This window comes from Tyto alba, unplaced genomic scaffold (genome assembly GCF_018691265.1).
Source record: "Tyto alba isolate M040663 unplaced genomic scaffold, T.alba_DEE_v4.0 Super-Scaffold_45, whole genome shotgun sequence".
NCBI classification, from domain to species: Eukaryota; Metazoa; Chordata; class Aves; order Strigiformes; family Tytonidae; genus Tyto; species Tyto alba.
Genome location: NW_024881321.1, coordinates 40929272 through 40955811, shown reverse-complemented (window position 1 = coordinate 40955811; position 26540 = coordinate 40929272). Strand labels below are relative to the sequence as shown.

The 26540-nt window shown below is 43.6% G+C and overlaps 1 protein-coding gene across 1 annotated transcript in view; it reads left to right on the top strand.

The window, feature by feature from the left end:
* Positions 1–746: 746 nt before the first annotated feature.
* The window catches only part of SLC9A2 (solute carrier family 9 member A2), a 31981-nt gene continuing 6187 nt past the window's right edge, over positions 747–26540 (top strand). The window contains exons 1-9 of the mRNA XM_042805935.1: positions 747–1120; positions 6738–7201; positions 12696–12946; positions 17630–17847; positions 19204–19406; positions 22221–22310; positions 23597–23667; positions 25133–25294; positions 25870–25966. Coding sequence (XP_042661869.1) covers positions 841–1120; positions 6738–7201; positions 12696–12946; positions 17630–17847; positions 19204–19406; positions 22221–22310; positions 23597–23667; positions 25133–25294; positions 25870–25966 — 1836 coding nt within the window. The 5' untranslated portion in view covers positions 747–840. The remainder of the gene's footprint in view (positions 1121–6737; positions 7202–12695; positions 12947–17629; positions 17848–19203; positions 19407–22220; positions 22311–23596; positions 23668–25132; positions 25295–25869; positions 25967–26540) is intronic.

Sequence of the window (26540 nt, the reverse complement as noted above, 5' to 3'; positions counted from 1 at the left end):
CATACTTATAGATGAACCTACATACATATATGTATACAGAGCGTTTTCTTTTAACTAGCAGAATTTAACCCGTAAGTGGTGGGAACAGAATGTTGTCTTCCATGGATACAGTGGAAAAATCTTTCCTGTATTTGGCAATGGTACCATACATATGTACATATACGTCCACACATACATACGTAAAAATGTGTTTCTTAAAATATGCACATACACAGCCATACGTGTGTGCATATATACACACTCGGACGCATGTGTAGACATACACACACCTGCATACGGCGTGTCTACATAGATCTAAGCGGAACTTGAGGAATTCTTAATTACTAAATCCACCCTCCCTCCCGACCCACGCGGAGGGGCTGCAGGCAGCTACGTGCACGCACACCCCGCCCCGCACCTCTCCACGCAGAGCGGGCGAACGCTCCCAGCGAGCTCCCCACCGACAGCCCCACGTCCGTGTCTCCGCGCCCCCCCCCCCCCCCACGCCCATCCCTCCCCCGGCCCCCCGCGGCCGGAGGGGCTCACGGCCCCGCCGACCTCCCACCTCCAGCCGCTCGCCGCGGCCGGGGCGCCGGTGCCCACCGGGGCACCCTCCCACGCCGGGGCACGGCACCCAGCGCGGGCACCCCACCCGTGGGGGGGTGGGGGGCGGCCCCGTGGGCGGGGGGGGGGGGGAGCGGGGAGCCGCGGGGCGGGCGGCGGCGCCGGGCCGGGCCTCGCCCCGTCACCGGGGAGGAGGCGGAGGCGGAGCCGGCGGGGCCGCGGCGGCGGCAGGTGCCCGCGGCGGCGGGATGGCGGCGGCCGGCGAGGGGCCGTAGGGCAGCCGGGAGCGGGGAGGCCATGGGCAGCCGCGGGGGCCCCCCGCGCCCCGCCGCGCCTCGGCCTCTGCCGCCGGTGCTGGTGCTGGCGGCGCTGGCGGCGGCCGGAGCGGCGGAGGCGCGGGCCACCTCGGAGAGCCAGCTGCCCGGCGCCTCGGCGGGGGGCACCGGCGCCCCGCCGAGCCCCAGCGGCACCGCCTTCGAGGAGACGCGGCTCCACGTCTTCACCCTGGACTACCCCCACGTGCAGATCCCCTTCGAGATCACCCTCTGGATCCTGCTGGCCTCCCTCGCCAAGATCGGTGAGCGGGGCCGTCGGGCGACCCTCCCTCTCCCTCCCCTCCTTCCCTCCCTCCCTCCCGGCGCCCGCAGCCCGGGGCCCTCCGCGCCCGGCCGCGGGTGCGGGGCTGCGGGAGGAGGATGCTCCTTCCCGGGGCGGGATGCCCCGGCGCGATGTGGCCGGCGGCAGACGGGGTTTTCTCGCTCAGGGCAGGTGCGGGGGGAGGAAGGAGGTTCCCCTCCTGCCCCTCTGCAGCAACGCGCAAACCCCGGGCGCTGCAAAACCCCGGGATCGCCCGGAGCGCGACTGGCTTTTGCCTTCATCGCCCGACTTTGCCGGCTGAGCGGTGCCTTCTTTTTCTTAACGTAACGCCGGGTGTAATGACAGTTTCAGAACAGAACGCCGGATCGATGGAAAGCGAATGTTTAGGAGGATAGAGTAAGCCTTCCCATTGAACTCTCCCACCGTTCACTTACATCCCGAGAAAGGCAAAAAAGACGGCACTGAATGAGTAAGGAAGGCCACCTCTTCCCTCATGTGGAAAATATTTGCATTGCATAGCTTTACAGTGTTTTCTGCAGCTTACATATAGTATTTTTTAATTAGCGTTCTATGTTCCAGACAGAAAAATGAGTACAGTATCTCGATCTGAAGAATGTCAGGTAAAGGTGTGCTGGAGAGCCATTTAAAAATCAGTAAATCTCTGCAAATGATGAACTTTGTGTCTTCTTGACTAGAAGATGACGTAAGGAATAAAGCCGTGGGAACAAAAAAAAAAAAAAAAAAAAAGGTTTACTCATCTCATGCTCCAATTGTTTGAATCAGAAATCTGATTTTGCAGTGCAGGTTTCCATAAAAAAAAATATGATCATACTCTGATAAAACATTTTGATAAAACTTGAACCTTTGACTTCTGCTTGGGACATTTAAACAGACTGTGTCACATTGTGGTTAGCGATCAGATAATTAGGATTCTGCAAAAAAACAAAAATTTGTACTCACCTCCTGCCATGGCTAGTGGTGGAGTTGTGGGGCCTGATCCTCTACCCAAGCAACTTGCTATGGCTTCATTACTTTCTGCAGAAATAGTGTGTGGTGCATCCATTAAGGATGCCTGTATCTTGATGCATGTATCTTAATGCATTAAAGATGCATGCTTAGTCTTGAGTATGTATTTAGGTGTTTGCAGAATCAGGACAGACTTCAAATATGATACACTCGAGTATATCATGAACTGTAGCAGAAAATAGGGAGTTTGGTAAAGAGCTTGGTCCGCTGAGCACTGCACAATTGCTCTGGCTTCTGAGTTTAGACACAGCAAGAACTCCTGAATAAGCTAAGACTAGTGAAAAAGTTTCTGTTTTATTAAAGATTACAGGGGAGCCATTTGAAACATGTAAGCACACATACATACACAATAATATATAATTTCTGTAGGGCTGTACATTCTGACTGTCTGGATATTTTGCTAGTGCATAGGCATCTAAAGAGTTAAAACCAAAAAGAACTTGACCAATTTTCCAATCTGACTGCAATACAGTAAACAAGCAAACAGCATGGATGAGGAAGAATGTATATAATTTTTAAATCCTTTCATATATACCAAACAAAAGCTGATGTGGCTAATCTAGGGCATCACCTCTGCTGTTACGAGTGTGCGTGTGCTAAGCAATGAGGGCTGGATCCAGGAGAGGCCCTTAGGTGTGGCAGTGCTCAGCTTCACCACGCCTATCTGCAGGCACCCTCACTCCCGGACTGGAATTAGGAACATCCAGTTCTTGCTCCCGGAGCTCTGTCTGTGCTTCCTTATCCAGCGAGTGCATCAGGTAAACCCTCCCAGGACAGGCTCCCATCGCTCCTAACTCACATTCCCACAGCGCCAGTTTTCCACCTGCTTGTGCCTTCTTTTTTTTTTTTTTTTTTTATTTTGAAGGTAGCCCAGGCGGGCAGTGCTCTAACCACTGAGATACAGAAATGCTGGCTCTGCCGCGTCCTACCGTGTCACTAAGTGGGCTGTGTGTCTCGGTTCAAAGGGATGGAGAGGGGTTTTCTGGGGGGTCTCGCTGCCTGCAGCCCCGAGAGCAGCCCTGCGAGGGAGGTGGCCTCTCCGGCGCATCCCTCTGCCTGGATTTTCCTGCCAGGCAGCACGGGCATCTCGCCCCTGGCATGCCAGGTGGCGTGAAATCCACCTCGCGACTCACACACTGCCCAGGAAACTTTGGTGCTTAATCTGGCATCACAGAAATTCCTTTCTGGGGCTAGGCGCTGAATGCTTGCGCTTGGCAAAGCCGAGTAGCAAACCTTTATGAACAGAGGAGCCCGAAGGTCTTTTCAGCTGCAAGGAGCTCAGAAGATTGAGTCGCATTTCATAACAGCTCCCGTGGTGTGGGAAGGATCCCAAAGACAACTGTACTGCAGCACCTGCTTCTTGCCTGACTGGAGCCTATTTGAACAAATGTGGTTTTGCAGGAGCACTGTTTCACTGGAGCTGCAACGTTACAGCATTTGCTGATATTTATAGGGGATTTACCTGACAGGTTTCTCAGATGCTGGCTGTGATCGTGTCATTGTAGGCTAGGTTCAGAGGGAACAAGGACAGCATGAGGAAGGAAAACCTGAAGTTAGCAAGCAGAACCTGAACGTTTTGACAAAGTGCATTTTCAACAAAGACATTGGAAACATGGTGCTTTTTATTCCAGCATAGAACAAAAGCACATTTTGAAATCTAAGAAATTGCCTTGAACAGAATTGTTATTTTCTGGTTACCTCTACGTATGCATTATCTTGTGTGGTGACACCATATAGGAGGTATGTTACTCACATGCTGAGGCGCTTCATCAGTATATTAGGTGGCATCCAGTGCACCCCAAGTACACTGCAGTCTCTAGGCAGTGAGACTAGTCTACTTACCTCCCAGTTTTGCTCAGTTCTTACACTACTGAACCTACAAAATGTTGTCTAACTGATCCATATTCACATTTCTTTTACATTTAATCACAAATGCGTGATTAGAAGAGTTTCTTCTGGGAACTGAGCTGATATCCTTCCAACACTCCTCTTCTGAAAAAAAAGTTTAAGCTGTTCAGAGGGCCCTTGGGAAACTCACATGCAGTCAGAAGGACAGGTCTCGGTGGCATTTCCAGCATCAGAGGGCACTGGATTCCGCCTAAGGAGCAGGACGCCGGGACTCTAAGGGCTTGTAGCTTGAAGAATACTGAACTTGCACTTGAGGCGAGTGCCCTGCTGCCCAAAGGCCTGAGGGGAAACATCCTCCACGCTGCTGAAGCTGGGTTGCTGCGTTGTCAGGAGCCCGAGGACAGGGTCAGAGGAGGAGAAAGTAGCCGTAGTCCTGTGTTCGGCACAGAAGTCTGAGTATTCATGGGCTGCAGGGGGTCTGCTCACCGCCTGGCTGGGGGCCCGTCGGAGCAGGGGAGATGCCCCTCATCCTGCAGGCACCTGCCCCTGGCTGGATGTGCACTGGGTTTTAAATCCTAGCTCTCTGCCCTTAAATGGGGAACCCCCGCCTGTCCCCGATCCCCGTGCGATGCTTTGCATGGAGGCAGGCAGCCTTTCAGGAGTTTTGGTGCTGCTTACGTGGATAAAAAGCCCATTTAACTTTTCCATTACCTTTAGGGGTGAGGTGGAGTCCCAGAAGCTCTGAGAGGGTATGAACTTTCCAGAGAGTGACTTGAACAGAAGAAAGTAAAAGTATCTTTATATTCCCAACAGACGTTTCATTGCCATTGCATTACAACGGATTGGGATGTTTTTTTGTTTTCATTAAAAGCTGCATTTACAAAAAATCCCTCATCTTCAATTTTTATTGAGAAAATGATGTAAGATACTTTTGAAGTGTTTAAAAAAAACCTTTAGCAAAATCTGTTTACTCAGGGGAAACTTCAGTCACTGTATTGAAAATTTTGGCATCCTGCCACTGCAGAAACTGAGACAAACCATAAGATGTTTATGTGGAAGTGACCGAAAGGTGACGAAGAGTCAAGTCTCCAACCGCAAATTCTTGTGTTTCCAGGGTCATTACCTGTTCTGCCAATATAGGATATCGGCGATTCTAGTTTTGAAAAATGGCAGTGAATTTGGCAGTCTTTCTAACAAGTCACATAGGCTGCGTTTCTAAATATTAAAAAGCAGTCTCTGTTTATCCAGAAAGGAAAAAAATGCAGCCTGAGCTACTTATGTTTAAAAATAGCGTTAATAGTTATAGAATATGTAAGTAAAAAATCTGTAGATTGAAACAGCTTTCCCCTTGGTCCTTCTGGACCATTTGTTTTTCCTAATTTTAAGTTCATGCTTTCTTTTACCTGGAAAAGATCTGATGAAAGGAGAATTAACAAAATAGGTGTTACAAGATACAGAAGCCTGAAATTGGGAAACTGGATGTGAACTGTATCAACCTTTCACTAGTTTAACTGTTTCGACTACAGGTGTGATTTTTACTGAAATAGTTCTACTGAAATAGACGCCCGTTATTACCACACCCAGTGTTTCTGTGCAGCTCTCATTTAAAATAATTTAAATGCTTTTTAGTTAGGCAGGAATTGTGGGATCTTGTGGGTGTGGATAGTTTTCTGTATAATTATGTGGGCCAAATATAGATAAGGAGGAGCCTGGAAAAGATTGGCATCACCAGGACATGGAATGTGACCTTGGTGCATAAGGTTGATCATTCCATTAGATTGGCCAGCGGAAGTTTCTTCAAAACTTTTCCCATTCATTACCAAAATTATCCTTACAATGGCCAACTTCTACAAGTAATAGGAGTCTTTAAATCAAAACTGCGTGGATTTAAGAGTTTCAGTAGGCTAAGGAACATGTAACCATTAAGTCCTCATTCAGAACCTTTTTTTCTTATTTTTTTCAGTCCTTTGCACAGATTTTTCTGAGAGACTCCTGACACTACCACAATTCATATAATACAGAAGAACGAGCATAATAATACAGGCTACAACTTATGGTCACTTTATGGAAGACGGATTGCTTCTTGTGAAATTAATGTGGAGGCTTCACTAAAGTTAAAAAAATAATTGTGGCTGTTAATGCTTCCTCATGGTGGCTGGGAAAGTGGCCATGGGGGTGACTGGGAGCAGGTCACTTGTTAGTTGCCCTCCCTAGTTTTGAGACTTTAAAAGACTTCTGGAAATGAAATTAATGTACTCCTCAAACTCCTCTGTGAAGCTGTCCATGGCTGGGAGTTGGGGGGGGGGGGACACACGGGTTGGCGGGCAGGCCTAGTATGATTCTTTTTCTCTATCTGGATATAATTTGCCCTAGAAAAGTGTTCATATTGTGTTTCTGGAGGATTCCACGGGACAAAAAACCGCCCCCACTTTCACAAACAGTTGCTCCACTTTGCACACAGTTGCTCCAGCCGGTCTAGCTATTAACTGGAGCATCTAGCTATTAAAATGTCTCTCCACCAAGTTAACTGAATTAGCTGCCCTAGCTGACATATTTGCCTTGACCTGTTGTGGTGGTCCAGTGAAGTCTTTGCGATGAAAATGAAATCGCCCTTCGATTGCTGTTTGTTTATTATGGAAACTAAACTAATAGAATCCAGAAGAATCTTTTGGATTCTGTACAAGTAACCATTTCACTTTCTTGTGTTTGAATTTCCTTTGAAGGCTTTCATCTCTATCACAAGTTGCCCTCAATAGTACCTGAAAGCTGTCTCCTTATTCTGGTTGGATTGCTTCTTGGTGGGATTATTTTTGGAGCAGAGGAGAAGTCCCCACCTGTAATGAACAGTGATGTTTTTTTCTTGTATCTTTTACCACCCATTGTACTTGACGCTGGATATTTTATGCCAACTCGTCTTTTCTTTGAGAACTTTGGTACCATATTCTGGTATGCCGTGGTGGGCACGCTCTGGAATGCCATCGGCATTGGAATTTCACTTTATGGAATTTGCCAGATCGGTGCATTTGGTTTGACCGATATCACACTGCTGCAGAATTTGCTCTTTGGCAGCCTCATTTCAGCTGTGGATCCTGTGGCGGTGTTAGCCGTTTTTGAAAACATTCATGTCAATGAGCAGCTTTACATCCTGGTGTTTGGAGAGTCTTTGCTGAATGATGCTATAACTGTGGTAAGTTACTTGATAAATGCTTAGTTGATAAAAACAGTGAATGATTGTTTGCATGCCACTCTTTGTATCTGGCTGTTATAGTTTGCTAGTAGATGGAAGTCGAGGAGTGCTAATGTGTTTATGTAATTCTCTAAATTTTATATTTAGAAGCTACAGAAGTCTTACTACACCAGAGTAATGTGTAACGACAGCATACTTGCACTAGGGATTTTACTACCTGCTTTCTTTAGGTTCCATATCTTTGAATTCTGTTACTTCTCTAATCTGAAACTGGAGGGTTTCCTCACCTGCAGAAATGTCATTGGATGGGAGAGGGAGAACAGCCGATGTGGGGTGTTCCAGCATGCCCACAGGGTGAACGGGCAAATCATGGGACAGGAGGTGGCACAGGACCCGGCTGATGCTAGCCTTTTGCATGTGCCCATCCAGTTGGAAATGCCCTGAGACCACCAATACATTCCTCCCAGGCTACGGATGAGATAGAACAGCCATCTGGAGGCAGTAATTTCTAATCATTAACTAGTTATACAGGGTTTGTGGTGCTGACCTGACGACAGCAATCTGCAAATTCCATTAACACCCCCAATGCCCCTCATTTGTACCTGTTGACACCACGTCTGGGACATTACTCCCATTTATCTGTGACTTACTTGAAATCCTGCCTGTGCCAACTATGTCCTGGCATGCTTTCTCTTTTGTGAGGCATGAAGGTCCAGGTTTTCATATGCCAGAAGAATCAGAAAGATTCGTGAATTGGGTCCACACCTTCCCTGTCTCTGTCACTGGCTTCTTATTCCTGTCCCATTCTAGGCACAGTTGTCCTTCAGTGTTCCCCTTTTCTAGGACTTTGCCTCACCTGCTTAACACATGTATAACTCATTTAATCTGGGCCTTGGTACTGATCATTTCTTGTGTGTCTGTGGGAGTACCATTTCTTTTTTTTCACTTATGCTTTATGGTTTACTTGATTCTGTTGCTATCCTCCCAGCTGAATCGCATCCACTCATATGGGCTTGCTTTAAAGCCCAGCTTTTCTCATTAGCTTACAGCTGAAACTTCCTGCCATTGCTAAACTGGTACTTCAGCCAGTCCTGAAAATAAATGGGTGTAAATATGGAGTTTAAAAGGCTTAGCAGTTCAGCCATGGCTGTGTCTGTCTCTATTCATTCTTAATGACCATTCATTCGGTGGAATTCTTTTAATACAAGTTTTTCTGGAGGAAAAGATCTGTTTTTATATTAATGTAATTTTTTTTTTGGGGGGGGGTGGATTTTTTCAACCAAAATCACTTTTTCCAGTCATAAAATAAATCACCTTTTCTCCAGAGCAGCAGTTTATCTGGCAAGGTTTGCTAGGAAAACACTGCATCCTGATGACGGAAGTATTTGTGCGTGCCATTTCCCAATGGCAAATTACTCCAAAACACCATTTTTATAGGCACTGGCAGGAGAAGTTAATCACTGTGATGCATGGCTTTCCTGTAGGCATCATGATTGCCTTCTTTGGAGGTAGTCCTTTCTCAGGGCATGCCTGCCCAGATGCCTTAACGCTGGAGAGACACTCTGAGGAATCTGTAGGGCCAGCCCATTAACGCACTGGCCATGCACGTATTCACGAAGGAGTGAAAGGAATTTAGAGTACCTTTGGTCTTACTTCCCGGCTATCGCTTAAAGGCAGCACTTGGCCGGAGATCAAGTGGTTTCCACGTGCCAAGCATTGGTCTGCTAATGGTTCCTTGTTATGATTTTGCACACCTGAAGCCACGTGATTATGCTTCAAAGGTGACCCAGGCCGTCACACAGATCCCCGGGGGGTGCCCTTAGAGGACCTTGCCTTCCCTGCCCGCACTGGTGCCGCCAGACCAGCCCTGGCTGTGGTGCTGCCAGGGTCCCACAGCTATCCACTCAAAGGAGATGATGCTTTGTAAATACTATCTCTTCCTCTGCCCTTGTTGTGTTCCTGGGAGAGCTGATAAAAACCAGCCAGCGGGCAGAGCTCGGCACCTTCCAGCTTTTGTCTGCTGGCAGCCCTCGAGTCCCTCCGCCAGTGGGATGCGGGGATGGAGCAGGAGGGGAGCTGAACGCAGGCCGACCGTCCGTGGAAGCTGCCCAATTCCTGTGGCCCCTGCAGTGCCAAAAAACCCAGGGGCCCCACAGATGGGCAGTGCAGAACAGCATGGCTTTAGTAAACACGCTTTCTAAATACTTTAAGCCCTTCTTCCTGCTATCCCACTTGCACTGCCCGGCTGCTCCTAATAAAAGCTTTTATTAGGATAGCAGGGTCATCTATGCTTTTCCTTTTCCGAAAATGTGCTACCACACCTTCATTTTAGATGAAAAACGAGGTATGCTTTCTCAAGAATCTCAGCTCTTCTGCATTTCTCAGGTGGTCTTTCATGCCTGATAGTTTTTGCAATATGTCTGTGCATTTGCATGATCCCTTTCCCTCACTGATGGAATTTTGGAGCTTGAATTTGGCTGAGGACAAGGTTTGCCAGTTGGCTTCTTGTTCAGAGTTGGTGCTTTACTGGAAGACTGGGTCGGTGAAAGCTAGCACAGTGATATTAAATGGCAAGATCACAGTTAAAGTTGAGTGTTAGTTCAAATTTCAGTTCTGGGCTTAAAATCACAAAGAAAGAGCCAGTGTCATTACGATAATATTATTCCCATGTTAGAAAACATTACAACAGTGCTCTGTATTCCTCCTGTGCCGAAAACATGATTTTAGAGTCCTCTAAAGTAATTCCAGAATTAAAAACTAATAGCTGAGATCTGATGAAAATAAGCAATTAGTGTCTAGGAAGATCAGAGATATTCTGAGACAAGATTAAAAAGCCATTGGTGACTAATACTGCTTGTTGTAACCTTCAGCAATTTCATCTGAAGGATGTTGAATAAATGCAAATCTTGAACTTGAAAAAAACCCCTGTTCTCATTCCAAACGCACAATCACAAAATGCGATCAGAGTTGATGTAGTTTAACGCACCTGAAATTTTAGGGAGAGCTGTAAAACTGAACTGCTCTAGAGTAAAAGGGAAATTAACCTGATTTTGATCTCATTTATAGCAGTGTAAATAAAGAACAATGGGAACGAGATTAAAATCATGTTCATGACATTCCATAGTCTTAGATGCTGCTTCTACCATGGCAGTTTGGTTTTGATCTGAGGTACAAAGGAGAACATTTGCTTTTCTTCTTTCAAATAACTTATGGCAACAGACTTGAGATTTGTGGGGATGTCTGTCTGTGGAAACAACAGGCTCCATTCTGTTTGCAGGGTGAATACTTCGCCGCGAGGATGAGGTGGTGTTATGGAAAGGCTAATGCTTGAGTAGATCAAAATGACATGCTTCTTTACAAGCAGCTGTCAGTGGCCTTACTTTGGAGGTTTGCCTTATATGTATTTATATAGTTACTTTTTAAAATATAAAAAAGGCCATTTAAAACTCCAATTAAAGGAAATCATCATCTTCCCTAATACATACCAAGGGAGTATTCTGCCCGGTCAAATTCTGTAGGTGTCTTGAAGAATAGCACAACTCTGGCATTGTCTCAGGTTTCAACAAGTGACTCAGGAAAACACCCCTCCTTGCAAACAACACAAGTCAAAAGTATTTTTTCTTGAGTCTGTGATTCATGGAGTCTAGGGAGCCTGTGGACTGAGAAGTCCTCGTAAAGTGACTACCAAAGGCACGCCTACTGTCAATAGGCTTCATTCTGGTATACTTCTCTTCACGCAAACCCATAAGGTCCACAAATCAAAACAGGTGGAAAACCAGTAGAGCCTATGACATTACTTTCCTGCCCTGCACAGGCCAGTAGGATCAAGGAACAGGGCAAAAAGGCTGGGGATCTGCCTCAGAGCAGCAAGATGAAGGGCTTTGTCCAGGTGAAAAAGGACACTGCTCCCAGGGGGACTCATCCTGCGTTATCAAATTGTTATCAAATAAATAGTTCACGCTCCTGCTTTTGTCCTGTTTGCTGCTTTGTAATGAAAATTACTGGTGACCATGCTGGGTTTGATTTAACCTTATTTTTTCCACATGTGCTCTGGAATATATTTTTTTTTTTAACTTTTCTTTTTCAGTTCTTTCCTTTCACTTAGCCCAAAGGACCCATAATAGGCCATGTCTTTGCATTAGTCTATAGTGAGAACTTTTACCTCTGTATGGCCCAGCAAATTTTGGCCCAAAAGAGCTGAACAGCTTACTTTTTGTCATGTGAGAGAGAACAAGACTGCAAACATGAAAAATCCCTCCCAGTCACTATTCAAACACCTACATTGTTGGCACAATGCAAGTACTGATAAAAAAAATGTTCTCTCAAATGTCATTTCTGATAGGGAAACCTGTTTGGTATACTAAGGAGTTCAGAAAGAAAGAGGAGGTTTAACTCCTGCAAGCAGTCCAAGAGGGCCAGTCAGGTGTTTGTTATGACCACGGTGACTTAGCCTGCGCTCCCCCTGGGAGAGGGATAGGTGCCTGTGACCCAGCTTTGAGTTGTACAAAGGGGCTGTGTAGCTGTCACGGTATTGCGTGACTGGGAGCGTACGTGCAGCACCAGGCAATGCTGAAATCTCCCAAGCAGGTCTGAAAATGGGGAGACCCTTTAAGGTTTCTTTAGGAGTAACTGATTCCATTGTTGTCTGTTTCGTAGGGACTAAAATACCGGATATTAGAGAGATGTGGACTTTACATCTTTCTGTTTCCTGTGTAAAACAGAAAGGCGCTCTCGCTAAGAAAATGTGATAATCCCATTGACCCAGTTTGTTTTGGAGGATGGTTATAAACGCTTTGAAAATTAAACTGGGCAAACACATGGTAACAGGTCTTTTAATGGGAAATAAATCCAAAGCTCTAGAACTAATCTAAAATTTGAAAAGTCTTTAAATCATTGGATTCCTAATGGTTAATAAGTCAGAGAAAGAGCACTCCACTGATACCATGTTTCTTGTACTCCTTGAGGTGGTCACTGTCCATCCCCTCTTCCCCCTTCCTTGCAACCTCCCCATGCCAGATGAACCTATGGTCTAATTCAGTACTGCAGCTCTTGGTGTCTTATGTAAACCAAATGCATTTGAAAATAACCTGCTTTTTCACTGATTATGAAACTGAATTGTTTCCTCCTCCTTTTTTATTTCTTTGATTCTGGGGAAAATCTGAAATGGCCATTTGTGGAGAAATTAGAAGCTTGCAAATAAATGAATGTGAAGAAAGATTAGCTAGATCTATGCTTCTGGCCTGCAGAATGGCATGGGTTAATAAACCTGTCTCATTTGCAGAAATGAGAATAATCATATTTACCCTTCTTTGTATATCTCCCTGATGTTTATGGATGACAAGTAATATGCCAGAGGTAAACAACAGCATATCTCAAAAGTGAGTTCTAGGCAGATAGAGAAATTCAAAGTTCAGCATTGAGGCAGAGGAATATAATGACATGAAGGGAAATTACGAAGAGTTCAGAAACATAATGTGCTTTCTTTTTCTCATAGGTCCTGTACAATTTGTTCAAGTCTTTCTGCCAGATGCGCACAATTAAGGTTATTGACATATTCGCTGGGATTGCTAACTTCTTTATAGTGGGGATCGGTGGAGTATTGATTGGAATCCTTTTGGGATTTGTAGCAGCCTTTACCACCCGTTTCACCCATAAAATCCGAGTGATTGAGCCACTCTTTGTCTTCCTGTACAGTTACTTGTCATACATAACAGCTGAAATGTTTCATCTCTCGGGCATCATGGCGTAAGTACCCCAAACTTCAGTAATAATAGCACCCAAGTAAGAATGCCAAAGAAAATTGCAGAGAGGACCAGGTTTTGCAAACTTTGCCATATGGCATCGTTCCACTGTGCATGGCAGCGATGCTGGCTTGAGGATTTCCGGCCTCTCCCCTCCCACTTCCACCCCATTCTCTCAGCTTGCCACCACACCAGCTGTGTCACTAAAACAGTCCGTGGCATCACACCATAAACCATATCTTTGAAGCGTTCCAAGTTAAAAATAATCCCTTTGTATTTTCAGTGGGGTTATTTTTAACCCAGGTCGGTTTGGTGACCCGTGTCCTCATGTGACCCTACAACTTGTCATACGGGCATGGCTGAGGGGTGGCCCACAGGGATGTAGGGGCAGTGGTGGCTGGGAGGGAGTGGGAGTGGTGGCTGGGAGCTTCATGAACTGGCTTCACTTCTGATGCCAATGTATTGTGAAACTACATCTTCCCTGAGTCAGGTGAGCAGCCAGTAAGTACCATTCCGTGAAGACAATGTATAGATCATTAAGGTAAACTCCTGCTGTACTGCAAGCCCAGCGAGGATTGGGTCAATGTAAAATTTGCAGAATCTAGTCCTGTGGTGATATGACCCTTTAGTTAAGTATCTTGATATGTGTGCCTGTGTGTTACAATGCTCTCTATATACATCATTATGTATAAAACAATATTATTCTTCCCACTTCCAACAGATAAAAATATTTCCACTCCTGGCTTTTCACTCATGGGCTTCAGTAGAGAGAGAGCACAGCCTCTCGCTTGATGCTGTTTATACTGTAACAACCTCAACTTTAGAAAGAGCCTTTATGACATTTGATATACTTAAACGGTTTGCTCTGGTTCCAAGTAATATTTTTAAAAGCCAAGCTTCTTTAATGACTTTGCATTGTTCTAGTGGCAAATATGAGTCATTCGGGCATTCGGAGTGTAGTTTTTTACGAAAGCTCAGATGTTACTTCTGAATATCACTAATACTTGATAACACCTCATCTGGTGGTTATTTTTTAGGAAAGTGAAGATAGGTTTGATATCATAGTTAGGCCAATATAAGGTTTTCTGAGGCTGGGAAGCAGTTTACGTGGAAACTTACAGCTGATGATTTCAGTAGTATAAAAATAGAAATATGCCATGAAATGGGAGGGGTTGGTACTTTAATATAAGTAAAGAGCAAACGATTGCGCGGATTTCTTTCTCTGATATGAGCCTAAATAAAGTAACATGTGCATCCACTTTGACCGAGTTCATAAATGTGCCATCTCTTTCCCTAGCTTCTATTCATAGCGTTTGTGTGGTTTCTAGTTTCCTCCACTCCTTAAGTCAAATGTCCTTGATGTCCTATGATCAAATACTTAAAGGGCTTCTAAACCAAAAACGTGTGGCTAAACTGTACATGGAAAAAAATTGTGGCGGTGTGCATGAAAATACTGATTTGGACGTGCTGCATCTGGCATACAGTGGAAGGGCCCGGTGCTAGGTCCCTGGAGCCACCGCACGCCCGAAGCCTGCCACCAGCACACCGGTGCTTCCCATGGCACTAATGACTGATTCCTTTTAATTTGTACCAGCAGCCCTGGAGTGGCTGCAAAACAGGAGAGGAAACACAATTTTTTTTTTTCCCTCCGACAGCACAACAGACAAGAAGCTCTCTTTAAGATGTCCTGTATGTTTTTTTTTTTTTTTTTTGACTCTAAACTATTTTTAATAGCTTACAGAGCTGGATACATCAGTAACGCCCAGGGGGAGCAGGAAAGGCTCTCTGCAGCCATGAAGTGTCTCAGCTGCCATGGGGGGTAAAGCCTGCCCCCTCCCAGCAGTGCTGCTGAGGCCCTTAGTGCTCCTGTAATCCCTGCATCCCCTTGGAATAAGTCCACCCCGTGCTTTTCACATTTCGTTGGGATTTGAACTGCAGAGAGTATTTTGCTCTGTGTCACAGTGCAACATGCACCGGTATAGAGTTCCCTGTCATTTTCTGCAGCGAATGACTCACGACAGGATTGCTTGGGTCTGACTTCAAAGTCAGCCCTCCTTTGAGCATGGAGTTGGACCAGATGACCTTGGAGTGTCACTTACAACCCAGACTGTTTATTCATATGCTTCTGTGGACTTTTATAGTTCGGCCTATAGGGAATAATTGCCTGATCTCCCCTTTTTCACTCGTATCCACGTGAGTCTGTTAAACTACCGATTCCCATTTCCTTCATAACCAGGTTCATAAAGTTACCCAGTGAGACCTTGTGGTTACGTGCTGTACCAAACTTTGGGGGGAGGACATGAGCAGGAACGTACAGTGTTATCAAATACATAAGATACATACACAGAGTGCCTCATTTCTGTGCAAGCAGGAATTCACTGGCAGAGGAATAGAAGGGAATGAAAGGTGCTTGTCCCTCTTCTGATAAGCCTGTGTGCTCGATCTGAGGACAAATGATTCCTGAAGCATCCGTGTATAACCCCTGAACCAGGTTACACGGCTGAAATAGTGAAGGGACTGAACCACGTCCCTGTGAGCTGCAGTGAGAAAGTCCTCTTCAGAAGGAGAGAAAAGAGCTTCTACTGTAATTAGAGCCAGACTTGAATCAGGATCATGAGTGCAAAGCCTACAGATAGGAATCTGAACTTTATTTGCCTGGTTCCACTTCTAATTATAATGCTGTGTTTTCTGCTTACAAATTTCTCATAAAGGCTGTGAAGCAGTAGAACTATTAATATATGTTTCCTTTTTTTTGCAACAGTGAGTTAGCAGGCTGAAAGGAACAAACATTGAAACTACTGTAAATTTAGTAGGTCAAGGAAACTTGAGGATTGAACCCAGTGGCCTAGTTTATTGCAGTCACGACAGAAACTGTACTGTTTGTACAGGAGGACTTTTATTCTTCAGAAGCACAGAAGGTTGCAGGTTAATTGGAATTAACTGTTTTTTTCCTCCCCTTCTTGACTAAGGCAGCTACCTCAGGTCACAGAAGTGGAAGCCAGAATTAATGTATGTGGATAAGAAATGTACAATAAAACACACCTAAGTTTTTGCTTTGATTATTGTGACAGTAAAAAATTAGTTTATGAAGAACATTTTATAATGATGTACATGCAATCTTGCATGTTTAAAGGAATTGGTTTTGTATTAAATTCTAACACTACATCATTTTCAAATTAAAGAGACTTCAACATTTTTTTTTTTTCTAATATAAGTAAGTTTCTGAAGAGATATCAGATTCATAAAGTGAGCAGTGATTAGCTGTGGAATTTTACTTACCTGAAGAGTAACAAATAATTTACAGCACTGTTTGTTATATTGGTGAACCAATTCATCAATTAGGTGACACTAATTGAACGAATGCAAAATGTGACTGAAAATAATTTCATATGTATGAGTGTCGTCCCTTTAAACTCCAGTGGTTAAGCATGGTAGGTGTTTTAAGTTACAGCTTGCAAAGATCCTGATTAATCTGGTGACAGATTCTTATCGGACATCTATTTACAGTGTCTCCATTACCTCAGGATCCAAAAACAAACCACGTCCAGAGCATGCTTCCCCACTCCCCAAGCTGCAGGGCTTTCCTAAGTGACTATAATCATGAAAACTATTTATATTAAGAAGGTAATAAATATTACTGAGTGCTTTCTTGTGTCTTTGATGCAGACCTGACAGCCCTAATGCTTCGGGCAGCAAGCTGCAGCTTTGAGACCCTGAAATGATCGTGGGTCTGGAAGTGGCTGTTTTACAGGATGCCCACTGCGTTCTGGCTATATTGCATTTGCTTCTCCTGCTTTTGCCAGCTCCACTGGCCCACCCTGATAATTTTTAGGCAATTCAGCCTGTGCTTCCCTACGCTGAGGCATCACCTTGAGGTTATCCTCCAGCCAGCTCTGCTAAGTGTCTTTAAACCTGTGAACTTTGTAGCTGAGTGGTCCTCAGCCATCCCTGCACCACGGGCGACTGTACTGAGCAAGCGATGCCATTCTTCGCTCTTCCTGCTGATTAAGAAACTCTGCTTATTGACATAGGCTCAGAGCATGTAGGCGTACTTAGAGTAAGCCCTGTCTGTTCTCTTACGTGGCAGCCAAGATGCCCATTTCATTCATCTGTAGGTGCCTTAAATGTGCAACAGCAGCTGCCTGATTTCTGGTGGTGGTTTTCTCCTCCTCAGCCCTATGCATAGGCAAAGCTAGCAGTGGCCTAAAGTGGTGGAGGATGACAATTTGACTGTAGCCTTGCTGCCTGCTTTGCTGGCGGCTGAGGGAGGAGGGGAACGGTTTGGTGGGACAGCTGTTGGTGGGCAGGGAGGGAAGCCCTGCCCCAGGACAGGCAGTTACCACCCTGTCTGGTGTCCCTCATCAGCAACTGGAGCAGCAATCCCTGTTGTCCTCCCCTGGCTCTCCTCAGCTCTGCCTCTTTCAAATCACAGTTTGAGTGACCCTCAGGTAGTATGGATTCAGTATGTGACAAGACTCTCCATATACTGATGTATTCTCAGAAAACCCCCGACTCGTGCCCAAAACTGTAGGTTCAACAAGTCTGTAAGTTTGAGATTGGTTATGGAATAAGTTATGCTTTGTATTTTGAAAGAAGACTATGAAGAATTGAATAATATTCTGTAGAAATGAGAGAGGCTAAAAAAAAAATCAAGCCGATGAAATACAGGATAATATTTGCCTTTCAGGATTACAGCTTGTGCCATGACCATGAATAAATATGTGGAGGAAAATGTTTCTCAAAAATCCTATACGACAATAAAGTATTTCATGAAGATGCTGAGCAGTGTCAGTGAGACTTTAATCTTCATCTTCATGGGAGTGTCGACAGTTGGGAAGAACCATGAGTGGAACTGGGCCTTCGTTAGCTTCACCCTCCTTTTCTGTTTAATCTGGAGAGCATTGGGTAAGCAAGTCTCAGACCATGCATCTGTGTTCTTTGTAAGTGAAACTTTTAACCTCTTCTCAAGTAGAAAATGCCAAAATTTAGATATAGTCACATCAGCCTGTAGAATGGTCTTCTTTAGATCACAGGGTCAGCTTCCAGCTTCCCCCGAGACGGAACCCAAAAATCAGTTTGGTCCTGATCCTGCCCATCTAAAGTCAGAGGCAATCTGCTTGTTAATCAGAGTACGTGTATTTAAGTAAACATTTATTAACGAGTAAGCAAATTTTGCTTTAAAAGAATTAGCAGTTGTACAACAAATAAACAGGTTGTGTTGTTTTGGTTTTTTTTTTTTTTTTTTTTTTTATGTCTAGTACCTTTGGGATTTTCCCAGTCATTGACATAAATGGGATCAAAACAAGAAATACTGTAGTTGTTCAGGTTGTGTTCAGGTATATATTGTGAAGAAAAAATTCATATAAGAAACTGTTGTATCCCTTCTGAGTTTGCAATACTATCTCTTTTTCTTTTGCCTTGAGACCTAAGTGCAGGTCAGGCTCGTAGGTCTTAAACCTGCCCCTTGCCCCAGTTTCATCTGTAATAATTCAGTCCCTGCATGTGTAAAGGCGGCTCATGCTCTGATCTGCCTCTGCACCCCTGCTTCCAGCTCCCACGTCTCCCTTCAGTGCAGAGATCTGGGCTTTTTTCCTGCCTGTGCCTTCAATCCCACAATCAATACTTTATGCTGAGGAGCAGCCAAGCAGCCTGACTGCCCCCCAGCTCGTGGCCTCTGTGCTTGCTCCCTTCACCTGCCTTTCTGCCTTTTCTCCAGTCTGCCACATCACTGGAGCCTTTGCCTTCGGTGCGCCAGCATGCACTGCCATCTTCTCCCTCCTGCGTCCCTCCTCCCTGTCTCTGTGAGTAAAATTATGTGAGTGAATAGGAGTTTGCAGGATTCAAAGCACAGATTGATGGAGGTGACAAGCCAAAGTGCTCAAAAGCACTGCAAATCCTATTAAAAAAAATTAGGAGTCTTGGCCTGGACTTACACAGAGAACTATTGCTGTTCTGGAGGTGCAGAGTCTATCAGGTAGCAATCTTGTGGAGATCAATTAGCTGCTTCAGGTCTTAAATCCAGCTGACCTGAGGTGATTAGATCATTAAATACATTTAAGATGATATACTCCTTAGGCATTTTAAATTTTTCTTCCATGGTATTTTCAAGTTGCTAAGTAACATTTAATTTATTCAATAATATATAGGTAAGAAGGAAATAAAAGTGTTTTAAAACAATTATTAGCACTGTGGGGGGATTTCTGTGTAATTTAATTTCCCTTTTTCCCTCCTCCCTGGATTTCTGTTTTTTTTTTCCCTCAGGTGTTTTTGTTCTGACTCAGATCATTAATGTGTTCCGGACAATTCCTCTAACTTTTAAGGACCAATTTATTATTGCCTATGGAGGCCTCCGAGGAGCTATTTGTTTTTCACTTGTATTTCTGCTTCCTCCTGCTGTGTTTCCCAGGAAGAAATTGTTCATCACTGCTGTTATTGTGGTGATATTCTTTACCGTTTTCATTCAGGTAATGCTTTTCCTCTTCTGGATCTTCTTTTTTTTTTTTTTTTTTTTTTTTTTTTTTTCAAACAGATTGTAAATAAGCACTGGGTAGAAAAACAAATGTCCTAACTTACTGGAAGGAACATACTTGAAGGTACTCTCCATGGTCATAGTTTAAAAAAAAACAAACTATGTCTGCAGACTGCAGGCAGGTAGCAAAAGTATGCCAGATGTTAAGTACTTAGGCTAACATATAAGTAGCTTTAAGCATTTAAGACCTAGTGAGGTTGGAGTAGAGAAAAAAAAGATAATCTGGGTACAGCCCCAGTACTAATTCCTTGTTAGAGCATTTAAAGTTGTGCATTCAGTCATGATTTCTTTGCTGGATATTCTGCACAGTGAGCAGGGGATGGAAGACACTGAGGGCCCTGGGAGGTAAACTGGAGTGCTTGGGTCTGGGTGTTAGGCAGTGGTGCTGCAAACTGGCTGGACACCCATTCAAAAAGCACCAGGAGTGCAGAAAAACGTGAAGAACTTGTCTCTGGTGTCAATTTAGCCATGGAGGCCTGGTCAAGAGTGACAAAGAGGGAGGGAAGTGGCTGAAACCAGCAAAACGTAGAGGAGGCTAAGCCCCTCAAATAAATACGTCAGCTAGTCGTTATCCAGAGCAGTAAGAGATGCGAGAGGCGTGTATGCAGAATTGCAGGTCTGTGGGAGAAAATACATTTTTTTAGCCTGCCTTTTACACAGATAAAGGTGCTATGGGAAGTAGCAAGTATCTGTGCTTGTGCTTGGGAAAGGGGAAAAGGTGGCTGAAGCAGCTAGGGCTCAATTAATTGACTTTAGCATCTAAGCTGTGAAAACTAATTCTGAAGGATAGAATATTTTAAAATATGGAGGTAAACTGAATGTGTTATGAACAAAGGCAAACCTGGTAAAAATCTTTGATAAAGCAGATTATTTTCTGGAGTAATCTCATCTAACTGGACTATTATAAAAATCTTTGGGGGAGGGGGGCTACCTAGGAGATTGTTAGCTTAACTACTTGTTAAATTGAGGTTTAGATTGATGTTAGGGTGACTGTAAAGTGAGTGAGGAAGGAGCTGACGGTTTCTCTTGTAATGGGAAATAGAAGCATATAGTCCTCTGGGGGTCTGGAGTCCAACCTTGTGCCCAAAACAAGGCCACCTTCAAAGCTAGATCATGTTGCTCAGGGCCATGTCAAGTTGAGTTCAGAATATCTCTATGGATGGAGATTCCCCAGCCACTCTGGGCACCTCTCCAGCATTTGACCACCCTGGTCAGATAATAGGTTGATGACATGTTATTAATGGAATTCCTCAAGGATGGTTCGTGGGGGTGGTTTTGTTTAATATTCTTGTTATTGGCCATGGCACATAAATGTAGGAGATTTTTGTTGCTGATATTTCTTGATGACAAACTTTGGAAGGTGTTCTCAGAGTAACAGCAAGATGGTGTATCGTGTAGAAAGAAGAGAATAACAGAGAACCAAAATGATAAGAAACAGAATGAAATTTAAAAGTAGTAGGTGCAAACAAGTTCATGCTAGGACTTTCTCACTAGGGATTTCTCTTATGAAATGGGAACTTTTCATTTGGAAAAAGAAGTATGGAAAAAGACACAGGTGTACTAGTTGATAACAGGGTAGAGTTTAGGTAGCTTCATCAGAGACAGGTAATTTCATCAGAGAATAGTGTCATGTTCTAGAGTGATTATGGGACCGGTAAGCCTGTCATGTGAAAGGAGACCAGGATGCCTTGGTCTTAGCAAAATGAAGGAGAAGAGGGAATATAATTACTGTTTATATGTGGGAGTGAGCACCAGAGGAGGAACACTGCTTAAACTAAAAAGACAAATGTTGGCACAAGAACAAAGTGGTACAAAGTGACCATAATGCAATTAAGAAGCAGCTTTCTAATTATCAGAACAATGAGGTTCAGGATGAGTGTTTCAGTATGAGCAATGGGGCAAAGAAACCTAACTACTTTTACGATAAAGCTTGATTCATTTACAAAAAGAAATATGTGACCTGGTTGTCTGGGATAGTAGAGACTGATCTAAACAACATGAGAGATTCATTCCTCTCCCCTGTGCCAGTGCGCCTATACACTTAAACAAATTATGTCAATTCTTCCACAGATAATTGCTCAAAACCATTATACCATTCTGGGATAGCCAAAACTTTTTGTTCTTTCTCTGAGAAGAATACTTGGACGAGGACACATATTTACAAAAAGTCTTAGAGTCACAATCTTGAATAGCAATTTTAGTGCTACTGTTGACATATCATTGAGTACCTGTTTTGGAAGTAATCACTAAAAAAGAGGACTTTATATGTTTGCTTTGGAATGATGGGGGGATCTGTTCATTAATTCAGAAAACAAGCGAGGTGTTTTCTAATACATAACAGAACTGAAAAAAAAACTTGTAAAATACTGTGGATGTGGTAAGTGATGTATTCCTGATGGGGCTTGTTAGGCTGCCCCTCTTGGACCTCTTACCTATGAAGTCCTTATCAGCACACAGACTCCACTAGTGCACCAGAAGGAAGGAAGGGGATCCCTGAAGCTAAGTGCAACACCTGCTAATCACAAGTGTGAATTCACTATTGTATTCATTGTGTCAGACTGGATTTTGTGGTTAGGAAGGTGAAAGGGTGTCCAGAGCTAAAAAAGGTATCTACAGCCATTTTCAGTGCTCTGACTGAGATGGAAAAGACTGAAAGGCTTTGTTTTTTCTTTATGTTTATGGAAAAAAAAAAAACCAAAAAAAAACCCCCAGAACTATATTCCTTTTTTTGTTGTTGTTTTCTTTGCAGGGAATAACAATTCGCCCACTGGTGGAGTTCCTTGATGTCAAAAGGTCAAATAAAAAGCAGCCTGCTGTCAGTGAAGAAATTTATAACAGGGTATGTTGCAGCTTCAGTGTCATAGATGAAATTCCTAGTGGCTTTCAGTAAGACAAGGATTCCGCATATGGTATTGCAGAGAGGCACATGCTCTTTTAGATTTCTTTTTGATAGCTGTTATAAGCACAATAACTATAAAGCTTATATTTAACCTTGCAAGTACAAAAATTAGCATTATTATGTATCATTTTGGAATCTTCACTTTCTTAACTGTTCACCTCTTGAGGTAAATTAACTTTCTGTAGTTTGTTTCACATATGGGATATTTTAGAACTTGGCTGTATTAGGAAACCTTTGCCAATTTAATTACATTACATTTCATTTGGGTTAGTCTAATTAAACAAATGCAAACTCCTCCTAAACACGCTCTTAACCTTACTTAACTCTCACATCATCAGCCTCTTTATGGATTTCTATTTGGTACGTGTACGTCTCCAATTATTGAAGTTGATTAGCCATGCATATTCTTGAATGTATTTCTCCTTGCAGCATACCTGTGGCAGGTGGTTTGAAATTCCAAAAATGAGGAATAATAAGGGCCACATTCAGCAAAGAAGTCTTTCAAGGCATCTAAAAGTCTGTCCTTTTAGAGCTTATCCTTTAGGCATATCTAGCAGGAGTTCCCCCTGAGTTTGAAACCCCTACTCTGGTACTTAAATTAAGAGCAAACGAGCTGCCTCTGGGGATCAAGTGAGATCTTAGCTCAAGCGATTTACTCTTTCATAATTCATAATAGGCTGAGGAAGAGTGTGTTTCTAATATTAGGTGATCAGGAGGCTCTGAGGTGAGGCTAGACCACAGCTCCCTAAAATAGGAGCTCAGGACCTGATGCTGCGTATCTCAGCTCTGTCCTGTGCGTCACGAGGGGCCGGTGCTGATGTGGGGAAGTGCTGACCACTCAGGCTCTCTCCTCCACAAAGACATACCTGTTTCACTGTCAGGTCTCAGACAGGCCCTGGAGATGTCCCAGGCATAGCCCCGAGCGGTTAGGGAACTTAAAAGAAGTGAAAATAAGAGAGAAATCTTCAGATTCAGGCAGGAGCTGAGCAAGGTTGACATTGAGGAAATTAGCAACTAACTTCTGTCCTCTTGGGGCTGTGAGCTAAGGAAGCTCCAGGGGAACAAACCAGAGTCTGACTCTGAATTTGGCTAGGCTGTGTTTAGTTAAACTGGAGCATCATCCTGAATTCTGACCGGACATGTCTGTTTTGAAGTAAGTTAGAAACTGATAATGCCTAAGGGCAAATCAAATGAGTTTATGTAATGAACTAACATTTTCCCTTTAGTTCTTTGACCACGTGAAGACTGGAATTGAAGATGTGTGTGGACACTGGGGTCACAACTTCTGGAGAGATAAGTAAGAATGGCATGTAAAACTCTTTGTTATACAGGAGAGCCTGAACTGGCTCAGCAGCAACAAATAAAGGCTGTTGGGCATCATATTTCATTTTCAGCATTTTATTCCTGAAAGCAGACAGTTGTTTTTAGAATGTGTGGGTTACAAAGGGAAAGTAGCAAAACAGTGTCTTTTTTACTAAACCGCAAGCAAGTAGAACAGAATCTCCAGCTGGGAAGAAAGGCAGCCCTCTGATCACAGGGTAAAGTATGGTACCTTCTGAGAGTGTGTGTCCTCTCCCTGTTTCTGACTATTTCAGAGCATTTCCCCTGCATCTGCTGAGCCTTTCATCTCATCCAGCTTTCCTCCTGCAAATTGTATGTCCCTGGAGTGTTAAGTGGGGGGTTAGTTCCCTATTTGATGGGAAGTGTACAAAAGCTGTGGGACTTTTCTCTAGAAAGATCAAGGCACTAGCTGGTATGAGGTGCCTGAGAGATCCTAATGGCAGGCAGCTCCCCAGTACTTGATGGTATTATTTAAGCCTTAGCGTCAGTTAAGAAGATTATGACTGGCAATACCTGAATAATTCATGTTTTCACTTCAGATGCTGAATCATCATCATCATCGGTTTGGGTCTAACCCCCTTTTCTCAGCAGCACCCTCTTTTATACCCAAAATCCTTTAGACCCAAAGGATGAGCATTACTCATCCAACAAGAATTTAAGTGTTTTATACAAAGCCTAATAGCACCGACAGAAGGGGCTGAGAAGAGCCCTCCCCAAATGTCTTGAGGGCAACAGAGTGAGGATGCTTGCCTGACAGATGCGTGACATGGGTACAACTTTACTCAGGCTGGTTCTCCTCCAGTCTGTGTGAGATCTTTAGTTAACAGATTACAGAGCAAAGGAGGTTCCCACCTCTTCCTGACCTTCAGACCCAAATTCAAGAATAAGTTCAGAATGGCCAGAGGGCAAAATATTTTCTGACAAACAAAATCACCCCAGCTGTAATCAATATTTTTTCACTAAGCATCCAAGAGGGTTGCAGTTGCTTTAGAGGAAGAGAGAACTTACAAAGTTTTACAAGAGTAGGCTAAAATTTCAAAGAAAAAGCAGTCGGTGCAAATTTAGAGCTTTTCTTTGTTATTACAGTAAATATTTAATGTTCTCTTTGTCTCAGTGAAAATGGAGAATTAAAAATAATATTGCCTAATAACACAGAATACCTAAAAGTTAAAAGTTACAGCTAGGGAGACTGTCCATTAACGTATCAACCAAAACACAGGTTGAGGCAGGTTAAGGCTATCTATCTGAAGCAAAGATGAACTTGCCCCTTTTTTATGTTACTCAGCAGGAGGTTGTTGATATGAACAGACACATTCCCAGGGAATAAACACCTTCACAATTGCGTTACCCATAGTATATTGGATTTCCTTAACTATGCACAGTAAAAATTAACTGGTTGGGTTGGTTTGCCTCACGTGCAGGTTTAAAAAGTTTGACAATAAATACCTGCGAAGACTTCTAATCCGGGAGAACCAGCCCAAATCCAGCATTGTTTCTTTATACAAGAAGCTGGAAATCAAACATGCCATTGAGATGGCAGAGAGCGGAATGATAAGCAAGGTGCCATCCTCGGTGTCTCTCAGGTAAGGACGTGATGCCAGCGTGGCTGAGCGCTTTGGCTGGGTCACGTCATTGAATTCACAGCCCAGTCTGTACGCAGGATAATCACTTTCACTCAGGACATTTGGTGTCCAAATGCCACCTGAACAGTGAGCGGATATGAAGCGAAAGCTTTTCGCCTGCAGCTCACACACAAAGTGCTCGGTGAGCTCCGCTTGCCCCGAGCATGCAGTTTTACACGGGCAGCAGCTCACGGGAACATTGATTTGCCATGTAGAGCCGAGCTGGATTTGAACCAGTGCCTGCCCATCTGCTGCAGGTAGCTACAAAGGGGCATTTTGAAAAGTGTCTTAATCAGATTTACAATTTAATGTAGTTTATGTCAAATTCTGGAGACTGAGTTTTGAGCCTTACCACCGACTCAAATGAGATCAAGATTTCATTCCTACATGTTATGTTTTCACCTGTTCCTCAGCTGTTTTGAAATGTTGTTTCCAACTCTAACAAAGGAAATAGTTCAAGTGTAATTCCCAGTCATAAAAATAAAAACATTCTTTCTCTCCTTCCCCTGTTTTCCTTTTTTTTTATTCTGCCACAGTGAATACCATGAAGGAAAGATAAAGCCACTTTCTCCCACAGAAATGGAAAACATGCGGGAGATATTAACAAAGAATCTCTACCAAATACGACATCGAGTAAGGATGAAGTTTTGCATACTTAAATATCCCGCTACTCTTTGAATATACAGATTACCTTTCTAACATATCTTTGGCCTAGTACATCTGCTGCACCACAGAATAATAATTAATGCTGTTATTTACTTCTATTGCCCGTGAATCCATGTCCTATATGTACAGCAACATATTCATACTCCTTTATGTAAATAACTTACTTGATCTTATACTATCGATAGAACTTAATGTTTTCATCATATTATATGCAGTATACTTAGAGTATTTAAAAAGGAACATAGGTACAAATTCAACCCAACATTGTCCACTTACATCAGTATTTTAGTAACTTCATGATATAGGATTAGATTTCCTATTTGCCTCCAGTTGTGAAGTTGTTTGTATTAAGAGCAGAGGTGATGAGCTGGAAGAATAGTGAAATAAAATCAAAAGGACATTTCACATTTACCCTCGTGTGGCTAAGTAGTGTGAATGCCTGAGCCTTTGGAAAACATTCAAAAGTGGAGCAAACGTCAGCTTGCTGAAGGTAGAAATTACTTCCCCCTAGGTGACTCATTTTACCACTTTCAAATGCGTG